Genomic DNA, 15,661 nt, shown 5'->3' on the forward strand with positions numbered 1-15,661 from the left:
ATTTGGTTACCGCCCGCCGGCTCCCGCTCTCTGGGCTCTTCTACTGCAAACATTTCTTTCACTTGCTCTTTTTCCTCAGTGCCTCTTTAAATTGTTTGTTCACAGCTTCCTGTATTTTACATCCTCCTATACTTATTGGCCATTTTATCAGAAACACTACCATATATCTCCACTATGTAGATACACAATTAAAAACTGTAACCCCTCTGTTTTATCAGCCCCCTCTACCTCGTTAGGGAATGGAAAGAGACCATCATAAAACATGCATGAACATGACAAACCCTACCAAGCTCAGATCCAGCCTCCTTATCAAACTTCATAATCAGATTTATAGATCTTAATCTGATCTAGGAAATCAGTGTAACAAACACTAGAAGCCAATAATCACTGAAATCTTGTGAAATGTAAACTACACTACAAAAATGGCCTGTATTGAACTTATTTGGAGTGTTTCAAGCCAGACTGCTTTTTTGAGGCACGATACACAACAGCCAATCAGAACAGAGCTCATTAACATATATCAGTCTGATAGGCAATTCTAAGCAATGAAGAGAGACTGTAAAATGGACACAAAGAAATGAATTATTATAAGTTCATATGATAATTCTGGGCTATGGGCTCTTTAAAGAGAGCTGTTGTACTATGTGGTGAGGCTGTACCTTTTCCAGTTGGGTGATGCCTTCCTCCACGCAGCAGATGGAGGCCACGGTCCTTAGTGCGTGAGCGTAGAGGCTGCTGAAGCAGTCCTGCCTGCAGATCTTCAGCAGAGCCACCACCGCTCCTTCCTGAGAGCCGCACAAGAACACAATAACACAAAACAGCTTTTGATTTCTTACTGTTTATGGTCACTTTACACTAAGCTCTGACCACAGACATAGACTGTGACTCCAGAAAATAAGGAAGCCCTCCTCTGTTTTCTCTCCTGATCAAACAATGAGACTAAACATTTGTTGAATAGCTGTGGTCTAATTCAGTCCTCTGGGGAAGGGGATCGGGGGAGGCTTGTTGAGAAAGCAATATATTTGACTTAGAATGAGAATTTTTTTTTGAAGCAAAAGACCCCCATCCAGCATACTGTCCCCAGAAATACTGTTTACTTAGATCATCATAAAGACAGAAAACTCTTCACTGGAGTTTTTAGCATTAGCATTACATACTCACTATAGTGATGCAGAATTAGGAAATACTTTTCATCAACTTGCTGAATTTCTGGGACGTTTACAGCTCAGAGTTTAATCCACAACTGATCTGTTCTGTCTAATAATCTTTTAGACCAAATGAACAAATTATATATATTATTATACACACACACACACACACTCATATTTTCCACTTCCCCTCAGTCCATTTTAAATGAGCTCAGGCCCAGAGAAGGTGGCAGTGTTTCTGGATCCTGTTTATATTCGGTTTCTTCTTTGTGTTTTAATGTTTTAATTTGCATGTTTGGATGCAGTGATGAACTCTTTCACAGACAGTGGTTTTGAGAAGTGTTTCTGAGCCCATGCAGTGATTTCCACTACAGAATCAAGTCTGTTTTTAATGTAGTGCTGCCTGAGGGCCCAAAGATCACAGCCAGAAAATACTGGTTTTTGGTCTTGTCCCTTACATACAGAGATTTCTCAGATTCTCTGAATCTTTTAATGATATTTTTTGTACTGTAGACGATGAAAAGCAGAAGTTCTTTGCTATTTTACGTTGAGAAACGTTTTTCTTGAATTGTTGCACTATTTGATTTGCAGTCTTTCACAGAGTAGTGAACCCCTCCTCATCTTTACTTCTGAAAGACTCTGGCTCTCTGAGATGGTCTTTATACGCAATCATGTTACTGACCTGTTGTCAATCAACCACCAGGTGTTTTCTTAGAACTTTACCAGTCTTTTGTTCCCCCATCCCAACTTTGTTGGAATGTGTTGTTGGCATTAAATTCAAAATGGGCAAATATTTTTCAAAAAAACAATAAAATTTCTCAGTTTCAACATTTAATATGTTGTCTTTGTACTGTTTTCAATTAAATACTGGGTTTAAATGACTTGCACATCATTGAATTTTGGCTTTACTTACATTTGGCACAGCGCCCAACTTTTTTGGAAATGTGGTTGTATATAATGCAATCAAATTTAAGATAATTGCAACAAGTAATAAATAAACAACACAGTTTCTCTGACTTTATGCATATTTGTATATAAACTCATGTGCAGATATGATTTAGATTCACAGTAAATGGACGTGGTTATTAAAGAGGTCATTTTCCTGCTCATCTTCTTCAGAATATCTCCATAATGATGTGGGTGTTTTTTCTCGACTCACTCAAATAATATTTATTTAATGAAGTTGATGTACACACTGTAGACTGTGCTACTCAATCAGTATTGCTGCTACGGTGTTTTAAGACAACTTTGCAAACTGCATACTGCAAAAATACTTACACACTTGTCCTGTTAAGGCTTTTTGTGCATCTGTGATGCTGCGTATATCGTCACATATCTGAAAATTCCACAAATGCATTGTATCATATTGCATACGTGTGTGTATGCAGACAAAACATGTTCAATTCAATTGAATGATGTTTTGTTTGTTTGACATTGACAAATACATTAGTGCTCATAATGTTAAAATTAAATTTAAAATTACATTTTTTGTGCTTAATATTTATTGATGAGGTATATCATCTATTTAACGTTGACATGTTGTTATTATTAATATTGTTCTGCAGAAACAAACTAATTCAGCTTAGATGCACAAACCATCTCAGTATAGAGATTCACTGAGAAATATATCAGACAAATGCTGAAGATCATGATGAGTGATTTCAGCACAAAGAGACAGGCACACACTGTGTGTGTGTGTGTGTGTGTGTGTGTGTGTGTGTGTGTGTGTGTGTGTGTGTGTCTCAAAGGGTTCAGATATCTAGAACAGTTATCAGACTATGAACAGAGTGGAAAACACTCGCAAGACCCCATAAACACCAACATTACATCAACAGCTTTACCACGGTGATAATGGTGGGCCACACACAGGTGGGCTTCAGCACACACACACACACACACACACACACGCACGCACACACACACACACACACACACACACACACACACACACACACACACACACAGGGGAGCACCCATTTACAGCATCACACACTGAACAGCAGCTCACTCTGATCTCCACAGTACATAAACTTTCATTCTGTCTGATTTTGAGTCTAATTCTAATTCTAATTCAGAGTCTGAGTCTGATTCTGAATCTGAATCAGATTATGAGCCTGACTTGAGTGTGATTTTGATTCTAAGTCTAAGTCTGAGCCTGATTGTGGGTCTGAGTCTGACTCTGAGTCAGAATCTGCTACTGAGTCTGATACTGATTCTAAACCTCATTCTGACTTTGAGTTTGAATCTGATTCCTATTTTTGAGTCTTAATCTGATGCTGAGTCTGATACTACTTCTGAGTCTGATTCTGATTTAGAGCCTGATTCTGGTTCTAATTCTAATTCAGAGTCTGAGTCTGATTCTGAATCTGAAGATTATGAGCCTGATTTTGAGTGTGATTTTGATTCTGAGTCTAAGTCTAAGCCTGATTCTCTGTCTGAGTCTGATTCTGAACCTCAGTCTGACTTTGAGTTTGAATCAGATTCTGAGTCTAATTCTGAGTCTGATTCTGATTCAGTGTGTCACTCTAATGGGGAGTTTTATCCTGCGATAAGACTAAAGGCAAATGGGGGTGGAGCCTAAATCAACAGTGCAGTGTCCATCAGTGAAGGTATGATGCCGTAACTGCGCTGACCTTGGCAATGATGCTGCACAGCTGTGGTCCATCCTGAGTGAGAGACAGCAGGTTGCTGATGGCGTTTTCAATGATGAACACATCGTCTGATTCTTCAACCTGCTTGATCAGGATCTGTTGGAACAAAAGTCAGAAGCTGGACATTTACACTGATCAGCCATAACGTTATGTTTCTACGCTCACTGTCCATTTTATCAGCTCCACTTACTGTATAGCTGCACTTTGTAGTTCTACAGTTACAGACTGTAGTCCATCTGTTTCTCTGATACTTTGTTACCCCCTTTTACCCTGTTCTTCAGTGGTCAGGACCCCCATGGACCCTCACAGAGCAGGTACTATTTGGGTGGTGGGATCATTCTCAGCACTGCAGTAACACTGACGTGGTGGTGATGTGTTAGTGTGTGTTGTGCTGGTACAAGTGGATCAGACAGCAGTGCTGCTGGAGTTTTTAAACACCTCAGTGTCGCTGCTGGACTGAGAAGCCACCAACCTAAAATATCCAGCCAACAGCGTCCTGTGGGCAGCGTCCTGTGACCACTGATGAAGAACTAGAGGATGACCAACACAAACTGTGCAGCAGCAGGTGAGTCATCGTCTCTGACTTTACATCTACAAGGTGGACTGACAAGGTAGGAGTGTCTAAGAGAGTGGACAGTGAGTGGACACAGTGTTTAAAAACTCGAGCAGCACTGCTGTGTCTGATCCACTCAGACCAGCACAACACATACTAACACACCACCATCACATCAGTGTTACTGCAGTGCTGAGAATGACACACCACCTTTTTTAGTTTTAGTGCAGCCTAATTAGGGCTCAAGTAGGGCACCACGCTACGTCACAAAGGTTAGTATATCGTCTCTGTCGGCTTTTTTTTTTTGACAAGCTCACTGAAGTCTGGGCTGCTCACTCATCTAACAAAACCAAACAACACCAACCTCAAGAAAATTTAGTTTTGTTTCACTTAAACCAATGTTACAATCACAAATCTTTCTGGCGAGTCTGTCAGGGTGGGTTTCTACCATGAGTGTATTTGTTGACTGCTCACAGATCACCTAAAGAGTTGGTCAGTGAGGGGTCAGTCAGTAGAGGGCCAGTTAGTGGAGCTTAGTCACTGATGTGGACTGATGACTAAATGTTTTGCTGCAGCATCGATAACATACATCTAAACACAGCGAGTACAGTAACTGACAAATTGCCTTAAAAATAACCCACTCTGACACTCAGTGATAGCCCATCAGGCCTAATGGCCATCAGCTCACTGTCCAGTCCCTCTGGCTCAGAGCTGTGGTCGCTAAGGTCACTATACGTACTGATGGCGTTATGTGCTGTGTTCTTACTTGTATTTCATTGGCTAGGGCCATGTCAATCATTTGGCTGAAGGAGTCACTGACGTCAGTGAGGATTTCGTGAATGGCCTCCTTCATTGACTTCAGGAAATACTCATCATCAGTGTGAAGGCACCTGCAGGACGGAGACCGGACACGACATGATTACTACTATACACACATGGGTATGGTTTCCATGGCAACGAGGGAAAGGCTCTGCCTCTTTTAATCTCAAATTTGGCAGCCCTTGCACACCTGTTGCCATAGTTATACTACACTCATTTTCATAGATACTGTACAGTTACATAGCTACAACACTCAGTTTCATAGTTACGCTACACCCATTTATGACGTTATGCCCCTTTCTATAGTTACACTATATACTTATATATTCACTTATATACAGGACACTGATCTTCTATCAGTATACTTTAGCTGTTTCCACGGTTATACTACACATAGTTCCAGGGCTGTGCTACACCTGTTTCCATGGTTGCACTACAACCATGTCTGTTTATGCTACAATTATTTCCATAGTTACTCTGCGGTTACACTACACTCATTTACGTTGTTATGCTGCACCTGTTTTCATGGCTACATGTATTTAAATGGTCACACTACATTTATTCACATTGTTACACTCACTTGTTTCCATGGTTACGATGATCCCATTTCCATGATAACGCAACGTTTCCATGGTTGCACTACATCCATCTCTGTTTATGCTACAACTATTTATAACCCGTATTTACAGTGTTATACTACAACTATTTACAGGGTTATACTACAACTATTTGCAGGGTTATACTACACCAATTTACAGGGTTATACTACACCAATTTACAGGGTTGTATGACACTCATTTACATGGTAATATTACACTCATTTACAGGGTTATAGTACACCCATTTACAGGGTTATACTACACCCAATTTAAAGGGTTACACTACACTCATTTTCAGGCTTATACTACACCAATTTACAGGGTGGGTTATACTACACCCATTTACAGGGTTAAACCACACCCATTTACAGGGTTATACTACACCTACTTACAGGGTTATACTACACCAGTTTACAGGATTATACTACACCCATTTGCAGGGTTATACTACACCTATTTACAGGGTTATACTACACCAGTTTACAGGGTTATACTACAACAATATACAGGGTTATACTACAACAATGTATAGGGTTATACTACACCAGTTTACAGGGTTATACTACAACAATGTACAGGGTTATACTACACCAGTTTACAGGGTTATACTACAACAATGTACAGGGTTATACTACATCAATTTATAGGGTTATACTACAACAATTTACAGGGTTATACTACACCCATTTACATGGTTATACTACACCTATTTACACGGTTATACTACACCTATTTACAGGGTTATACTACACCCATTTCCATAGTTAACCCACATCGATTGCCATGATCACACTAGAAGGACTTACATTGTTACACCTGTTTCCATGATTGCACTACACCCATTGTAGTTTCTAGGCTATGATGGACCAACTGGGTGAGCCAGTCTGCTACAGTGCCACCCTGACGTAGAGCAGAGCTGCAGTTCTATTTAAAAACACCAGAGACAGAAGCTGATTGTAGGGGAAGCAGATAAATAATCAGCATCACTGAGTCTGGATTTGAGGGTCTATTTTTCCAAATCGGACAGAATAATGGGGTCCAAGAGGTTAATTCAGGGGTCCCAGACCCTCCATGACCCCCTATAATTTACACATTGTAAATAACTTTACACCACTTTCAAACCTTTTTTTCAAAAAGGTTAACTGGTTTAGACAAGCCCTTTAATGCAGGTGTGCAGTCGTGTGTGTTTGGTGTCTTACCTCTCAGTAATGACAGTGAGCTCCATGCACTTCTCCAGCAGGGCTGTTTCATACTGCAGCACAGAGGAGAATCACAGCTTAGCCAGCTTTTACACCACATTAGCCAAACTTTACTTCACAGAGCCACATCATTATACCTACCTTCTCCACCTGCTGGTGAATAACAACCCACACTGAGGATAAAACACTAACACTGTGTTTCATTCATTGACTGAGTCATTTTTGTGTTTGTCCTGCTGGGTGATGATGAGATCTGACAGGAGAAACTGGCCTCCTCCCAGAAGCCCCTGCAATGAGACTTTGTCTTCAAACGTCTCATTTAAAATTAGACCCGATTCTCATTTTAATTTTAATCTCAGATAGCTGGAACTCTGAACATTGATTCTCTTTAATAGTCGACTGACTTGGCCCCGAATAATGGCGATCAGGTTGCGAGTCGTATTTCCAAAAGCTGTATATGCTATAAACACTGCAGCCGCAGACAGTGCGGGGGTGGGGGGAGGGGGGTTTGGCGCACGCCGAGCTGAGGCGAGATTGATTTTACAGGAACCATAAATATTATGACGTAAAATGATGTAATTCTCTTGGCGTCGTGTACAAGGTCTTCAGCTTCTGACATGAGCAGTCCGATTCCCAACAGAAGCCTCAATTACGCGGACCCCAGCCACAGCAATTTACTGTAATCAAATCAAGCTTCAATAGGTGTAGAAAATTACAGTGCACAGAAAAACACAATGCTTTGAAATTCATAAACAAACCAGCCATTATCTGTGAATCTCCTATATGTAGTGTTTATGGAGTCCTGCTCTCTATAGGGCACCAGCTCTTTGACACACAGTCTTTTTCTCACGCTCTCTTGCTCTGATGTTTTACTTCATCCCAAAGGTGTTCAGTGGGGTTGAGGTCAGGACTCTGTGGAGGTCACTGGATTTCCCCCCACACCAAATTGGCGCTCTTCCCCAAACTGCTGACCCAAAGCTGGAAGCTTAACTGTGTAAAATGTCTTTGTGCTGTAGCATCACCATCACTCTTCACTGGAACTGAGAACCCAAACCCTGAAAAACAGCCGAGCCCATCATCCCTCCTCCACCAAACCTTACTGCTGGCTCTGCATTCCTGTAGGTAACGTTCTCCTGACATCCACCAAACCTAGATTCTTCATCAGACTGACAGATAGAGAAGATTCATCACTCCAGAGAACACAGTTCCACTGCTCCAGAGTCCAGTGGCGGCGTTTTACACCCCTCCAGCCGATGCTTGGCATTGCGCGTAGCGATCTTAGGCCTGTGTGCAGCTGCTCAGCCACAGAGACCCATTTCATGAAGCTCCTAGTGGACAGTTCTTGTGCTGGTGTTGCTTCTACAGGCAGTTTAGCGCTCTGTAGTGAATCATGCAACTCAGCAAGTACTTCAGCAGTTGGCGCTCCTGGTCTGTGAGTTTGCACCGTCTACTAATTCGTAGCTGAGCTGTTGTTGCTCCTAGACACTTCTGTTTCACAATAATACACAATGTAGGTTTAATTAACCTGTATAAAATCAAGCACATAGCCACGCAGTCTTCACAGACAAACACTGGCAGTAGAATGAGTCTTAATGAAGAGCTCTGCTAGATCTGCCCCGGGCAACTGTAAGTGCTATTATTGCGAAATGATGCTATTATTGTGTCATGGCTGCAAAAGGAGAAACTCAACATTAATGTCAACGCCTATCATTTTGGAACGGGATGTCCAACGATCTAATATACTGTAGGTGTGATGGTCAGGTATCCACATACTTTTGGCCATATAGTGCCTATTCAACCTGCAGCAGTTTAGCTCCACCCTTTCATGCTGAAGTGTTTTGAATGAGATGCAGGAGCAGCCAATCAGTACAGAGCTCATTTACATACACCTTAAAGGTCTTAAAGGTGCAGTGTGAAAATGAGGCTGTTTGTTTAAGGGATAAAGAGAGGCTGGGATATGTTTGTGTAGAAATGAATTCATCTGTTTTTGGTACATTCAATTTAAAATGTGGAAGATGGGATATGGAAGGAGTGCTTTGCTGTTGTCGGGGTCCTGACCTTCTGCATGTGTGCGGGCGTGCCCCGGGCAGCGCTGTACTCGTGCACTAGTGAGCGGACGTGGCAGTTGGCCCTGACGGCCGTGCCGTGGACACGCTGCCAGCGGCCCCGCTCCAGCCTCTGGAACATTTTCCCCAGCTCAGTGCTGACCACCAGCGCCCTCTTGAGCAGCGTCTGCAGATTGTCGCGGGTCACATGATCGCCGGTTGCGCCTGCACCGGACACGATGAGCTCGCCCGGAGAGTCCTCGTCCACTCCAATGGGCTTCGACTGTAGAACACACATACACTCCACCTCCGTCATGTGGCGCAGATCTTCCATCCAGCGCTGCACTGAGTCCACCTGAATGGCGTGCATCCTAAAGTGATCGACAAACACGGACAGCTACGATCAATAAACTGAATGTCACCATTAATAAAGCTAATACGTTAGCATTAATAAAGCTAATAAGTTAGCATTAATAAAGCTAATATGTTAGCATTAATTAAGCTAATAAGTTAGCATTAATAAAGCTAATAAGTTAGCATTAATAAAGCTAATATGTTAGCATTAATTAAGCTAATAAGTTAGCATTAATTAAGCTAATAAGTTAGCATTAATACAGTTAACAGAGTTATTATTAAGGAAGTTAATAGCTTAGCATTAAAAAAGTCAATAAGTTACCATGAATAAAGCAAATTTATTAGCACAAATGTGGTGAATTTATTAGCTCTATTAGCATTAATACAGTGAATGCCTTAGCTTTAATAAAGCTAATAAGTTCTTTGGATTGTTCTCTTATGGGGAGCATCGCTATTTTATATCATCACACAGTAAATAAACAGCATTATGCAGGAGTTTGTGCATCACTGATTAAAGTCCATGTTGTTGTTGAATAGTGTAAATAAGCTACACATCCTCTACCGAGACACTTCTGCACAACACACAAATACTCTTTATTTACTCAGTTCAACATTTAAAACATAAAATGTGTCCTGTGCAAAAGTTATTGCATATGTTATATTTTATACTGTATTTTATTTTGTTTAACAGTGGCACAGTGGGTGGTACTGTCACCTCACAGCAAGAAGAGCCTGGGTTTGATGCCCCGGCATGTGGAGTTTGCATGTTCTCCCCGTGTCTGGGTGGGTTTCCTTTGGGTTCTCTGGTTACGTCCCACAGTCCAAAAACATGCAGTCAGGCTGTTTGGACGTGCTAAATTGCCCCTGGATGTAAGTGACTGTCTGTGTCTGTCTGTCTGCCCTGCGATGGACTGGCGACCTGTCCAGGGTGTATCCTGCCTTCCACCTAATGACAGCTGGGATAGGCTCCAGCGCCCCCCGCGACCCTGAGGGCTTAGAGGGCGGCTTAGGAGGTGCATGTGTGCATGTGTGTGTGTGTGTGTGTGTGTGTTTTATTTATCTTTAGTTAAACCCACTCAAATAGATACAGTTGGGTGTTTTCTGCTTTTCTCTTTTATGCATAATTTGAAAACTCCAGTTACCCTTTGCATTGTGTTAAAATGCTAATTGCATAACAAACGGAAAAATAGAAATGGTCCAAAATTACCTTGAGAGTTCTATTAGCTTCCATAGCAACTTTATACATATACATGTACATTATAGCTGGAAGAGAGATGACTAAATATAACTTGGTCAGTAACACTCTCAGAAAAAAGGTACAACACTGTCACTGGGGTGGTACCCTCAGGGGTACATCTCAGTCCCTTTAGTCAGGGATCATAACTGAGCCATAATCCACTGAAATGATCTGTTCTAAGCTGTACTGACTCCACTCACCCCGCCTCGCCTCCAGGCTTTTATTCTACTGTTCAGTTTTAAAACATTCGGTTATGAAAAGGTTCAAATACCAACTTTTCACCTGGGAAAACTGATTTAAGCTTCACAGTCAGACCTTAAAACCACTGTAGAACCTTTGAGGGTACACTTATATTGTTTGTACCTTGATGAATGAATCATGTGCCTGCATGGTACGTTTATTTCCACCAGTGTAATGCAGTCATTTTAAATAGCTTTTTCTCATCGAAACCAGCGGAGAAACAGTGAGGAAAGTGCAGACTGTAAACTTTCAATTCAGACCACTTTATGATTTGAATAATTAACAGAAATAATTAACACAAACTTCACAAAACAGGACACAAATTGTGCAAAAATGTATGACACAAAAAGTGTGACGTTCATTAAGACACATTATATTTGAGCACTTAACGCTTTTTGACATGAAAACATTGACACAAAGGGCAAACAGGCGAGTCAAATGTAACAAAACTCAGATGTACTTCTTTAATGGAATTATGCTATTACATTTAAATAACACAGCAAGACAGTGATAATATAGGAGGTCACTCCTATAACCCCCTCGGTCAGAGAGTGAGGCTCAGAATCAACAGACATAATACTGATGTAAATATCAGCAGATCAATAAGTGCACAAGGTCAGTCAAAGGCTTTATGAAAGCACAGAGGTCTGTGGTCATATGGTCATTGTTCAGGCCTGCGGTGAACCCTAACTGAGCGGCTCAGGGAGGAGATTTCCTCCGTAACGCTGAGACTTAATGAAGCGGATTTAAGGAGGATTCCCGCTCTCACCTGCCAGCTCATCCAAACTAACTCACCCTCAGGAAAAAGCACTGCGATCTATATGGCACCTTACACTCAAAACACAAGAGCCCATAAAGCCGCAGTGTCCATGGTGATGACCTCATCCGCCCCCTCGGTGGACAGGATATTACACCCATGCATGGCCATATAAGGACAATGACGCTCAGAAAGTACAATATCCGAAGTTTGGAGAGTTTGGACAGGTTTAAGGTTTAGTTTTTCAGTGAGTGACTCAGAGAAGCTGCTGCACTTCATGCTGTCGTTCAGACAGTTTAGCTGTTCCTGTCAGAGACGATGACCTAATCCTAACCTTCACGCTGGGCCTAATCCTAACCCTAACCTTAAACTCAACCCAAAACCTAATCCTAACCCTCACGCTGGGCCTAATCCTAACCCTAACCTTAAACTCAACCCAAAACCTAATCCTAACCCTCACGCTGGGCCTAATCCTAACCTTAACCTGAACCCAAAACCTAATCCTAATCCTTCATTTCATCTAAAAATGAAGTCTCAAGATAAAATGTCACCAATATATTTAATTGAGTGTGAAAGTCTTTATTTTACTGTAAAGGAGGATTATTTCATTTTTACCTACAAATCTGATTCAGCTGTGGAGCCGCAACAGGACAGTGAAAGAGCCGCTGTGTGATGCTGAGCTCTGCTCTGGGGAATTCCATGCATGAACGCTTGGGCTTATCAAATAAATGGATAAAAGCACAGGCTGATGGAAAGTACTTGCGTGTGGTGGAATAATACAGCCTCCATTGTTAGTGTACCATCAAATAATTTGTAAACAATCAAGCTCTGCCTGCTGAACCTATACAGAACACAGAATACAGGTTCCTAAATGGTTCAAATAATTGATGCAGAACATTGACGTTATACAGAGTTATCTTAACCCCTTAAACGGCCTGGGCCTAAAGTTTTATTCCATACGTCTATGATCTAAGAACAGCTCAGCCAGTCTGCACTGAAGACCCTGTAGTTACTAAAAAATATGCCTCAGTGTGTAATAAGACTGAGATTTTAAGGTTCTCACACATTATTTCTTCTGTGATTCTTTATGGAAGTGAAAGTGGTTCTGCAGCATCACACCTCTTTGGCAGCTGAATTCACTGACATTCATCAAAGACCTTTAAGGCTTCATATCATGTAAAACTTACATCCCAGAGGAAAGAGAAATAAAGCAGATCTCAGTATTATATTAATGAAGCATCACTGGTTTCTGAGATGTTTCTCCTGAACCTCCTCAGCATAAACACACTGAATCTGATATTTTCTGTTCCAATTCAGTTGAGACGCTTTCATATGTGGTACTGAAATCTGATCCATATCCGATCTGCAGCAGTGCAACTCGGTCTGAACAGCCAGATCAGAATTCATGCCACGTCAATCAGACTCAACAGTCGTCATAATTTCATGCCGCTGAGACTCCGAAACATTTAGGCTAATGTTTCTGTACCAAACAATTAAGAGAGACCTCAAATCTCAACCGGTCCGTGTTCGAAGAGATTTTGAAAGAAATGTCCGATCGCAGCCGTAGGAGAACGAGGCCGCAGCGTCAGAACAGTTAAAAGTCTGAAAACAAAGTTTAAAGAACCCGAGGACACCAACTGAAGAAGTGACCGTGCCCATTTTACGGCTTCAACACATTCTGGGTGATGAGCCCAGCTGTCAGTCAATGAAGCTTCACGATGGTTCCTCTGATGCTGGTGAAGATGAAGCTGATCCTCCGGGAGCGACTGGCGTTCGTTGGCAGTCGTGATTGTTTACCTCTGGATGAGCCACGAAGCAGCGTGACGCTTACGCGGGTCAGTTTAGGAGCTGATCTGTTCAGACTCATGTCGCATACAGATCACATTTAAAAGATAATCTGAACAGCCAAACAAAAGAATCTGATTTGTTAAGAAAATCAAATTTGGGCCAGAAATTTGGGATTCCCTCACTTTTTGGAATTTAAGAGTCTGATGTAGCTTGTACATATTTTTAGTTTCACAAAGTTTCATAACAGTGAGCATATACATGCACTCAATAATCTGATCATAATCATCCGATTTCTACATCCGATTATTCAAATGGTCATGTAAAAACCACACACCAATCTATATATCCGATTAAGAAATCCGTTAAGGAGGCAGAATTTTAGCTCAGTAATCCAATTTCGCAGTGCTGTAAACTCTTACACTGATTTTCAGGTAAAGAAGGACAATGTTTAAAAAACACCATAGTATGAAGTTTGAGTTTTACGTTACATTAACGTTACGTTACAAGTTTATTGGCTGGTTGTAAAGCAGAAATCTGATTACTGTCTGACTCATGTAGACCTGGAGTTTCCCCATTATCTGATTACTGTCTGACTCATGTAGACCTGGAGTTTCCCCATTATCTGATTACAGTCTGACTCCTGTAGACCTGGAGTTTCCCCATTATCTGATTACAGTCTGACTCCTGTAGACCTGGAGTTTCCCCATTATCTGATTACTGTCTGACTCATGTAGACCTGGAGTTTCCCCATTATCTGATTACTGTCTGACTCATGTAGACCTGGAGTTTCCCCATTATCTGATTACAGTCTGACTCCTGTAGACCTGGAGTTTCCCCATTATCTGATTACTGTCTGATTCATGTAGACCTGGAGTTTCCCCATTATCTGATTACTGTCTGATTCCTGTAGACCTGGAGTTTCCCCATTACCTGATTACTGTCTCACTCATGTAGACCTGGAGTTTCCCTATTATCTGATTACTGTCTGACTCATGTAGACCTGGAGTGTCCCCATTATCCGATTACTGTCTGACTCATGTAGACCTGGAGTGTCCCCATTATCTGATTACTGTCTGATTCACGTAGACCTGGAGTTTCCCCATTATCTGATTACTGTCTGACTCATGTAGACCTGGAGTTTCCCCATTATCTGATTACTGTCTGACTCATGTAGACCTGGAGTTTCCCCATTATCTGATTACTGTCTGACTCATGTAGACCTGGAGTTCCCCCATTATCTTTCAAGTACATGTAAATGTGTTGATTAGATTATTGACATAATCTTTATTTATTTATGGAAACTAAGCTTCCCATTTTGAATTCACTGTTTTTGTGATGTCACAAATCATTCACCCACATACATTCACCTACAGCAGTTTAGCCCCACCCACTCACACTTATAAGGAGTCTTTCAGCCTGGACTGCTTTTCTGAACCAGGCACAGCCAATCAGAATAGAGCTTCTTCTTCTTCTTCTTCTTTCAGCTGCTCCTTTTAGGGATCGCCACAGCGGATCATCTGCCTCCATCTTGCCCTATCCATTGCCTCCTCTACTTTCACACCAACCATCTCCATGTCCACCTTCACTACATCCATAAACCTTCTCTGAGATCTACCTCTTCTCCTTCTATCCGGCAGCTCCATCTCCAACATTCTTTGACCAATAAGAATAATCAAAGTAAATTAAATAAATTCATAATCAATTAAGCCAATCAGAATAGAGCTAATTTACATAAATCAGTCTTAAAGGCACAGCAACAAAAAAACACGTTTAATTCTACACTATTCATAAAGATGTGGCTTCAAGGGTTCTTTAGCAAACACAACGGTTCTATGTAGAACCATGAACACTCATTGTTCTTACTCACTGATTCTTTCATTTTAAAGGGTCTTTATGCTACATTTCCGATTCATCTCTTAGATGGTTCTTCAAGTGTTTATTAGTAATGAACACTGAAAGAACCTTTTACATGTATAAACGGTTCTGTGCATGTTGAAATGGTTCTTCAGATTGAAGGAAGTTCTATATTGCACCAAAAATGGTTCTATATAGCACCATGAAAATGGTTCTGTAGAGCATCAAAAGGGTTCTGCTATTCCTACGATGTCACAATCTTGTAACAATAGAAGAATCCTTTTTGGTGCTAAATAGACCCAACACCTTCTTCATCAGTCTGACGAACCATTTAAGCAAGTTCATATGGAACTACTGTCTTTACTAAAGAACCTTTGAAGATGACAATGTAGCGTGTATGACCTTTAAAATTAAGTC

At 41.2% G+C, this 15,661-nt stretch overlaps 1 protein-coding gene across 2 annotated transcripts in view; it reads right to left on the minus strand.

Annotated features, from left to right (window-relative positions):
* LOC108443060 (INSC spindle orientation adaptor protein) overlaps positions 1 to 15,661 on the minus strand; it is a 68,861-nt gene that overhangs the window by 10,103 nt on the left and 43,097 nt on the right. For both annotated transcript variants that reach the window (XM_037540427.1, XM_037540428.1), the window contains exons 3-7: positions 9,028 to 9,385; positions 6,970 to 7,022; positions 5,119 to 5,242; positions 3,782 to 3,895; positions 660 to 785 (exon numbers count right to left, since the gene is read on the minus strand). In XM_037540427.1, coding sequence (XP_037396324.1) covers positions 660 to 785; positions 3,782 to 3,895; positions 5,119 to 5,242; positions 6,970 to 7,022; positions 9,028 to 9,385 — 775 coding nt within the window. The remainder of the gene's footprint in view (positions 1 to 659; positions 786 to 3,781; positions 3,896 to 5,118; positions 5,243 to 6,969; positions 7,023 to 9,027; positions 9,386 to 15,661) is intronic.

Source organism: Pygocentrus nattereri, chromosome 8 (genome assembly GCF_015220715.1).
Source record: "Pygocentrus nattereri isolate fPygNat1 chromosome 8, fPygNat1.pri, whole genome shotgun sequence".
Taxonomy (NCBI): Eukaryota; Metazoa; Chordata; class Actinopteri; order Characiformes; family Serrasalmidae; genus Pygocentrus; species Pygocentrus nattereri.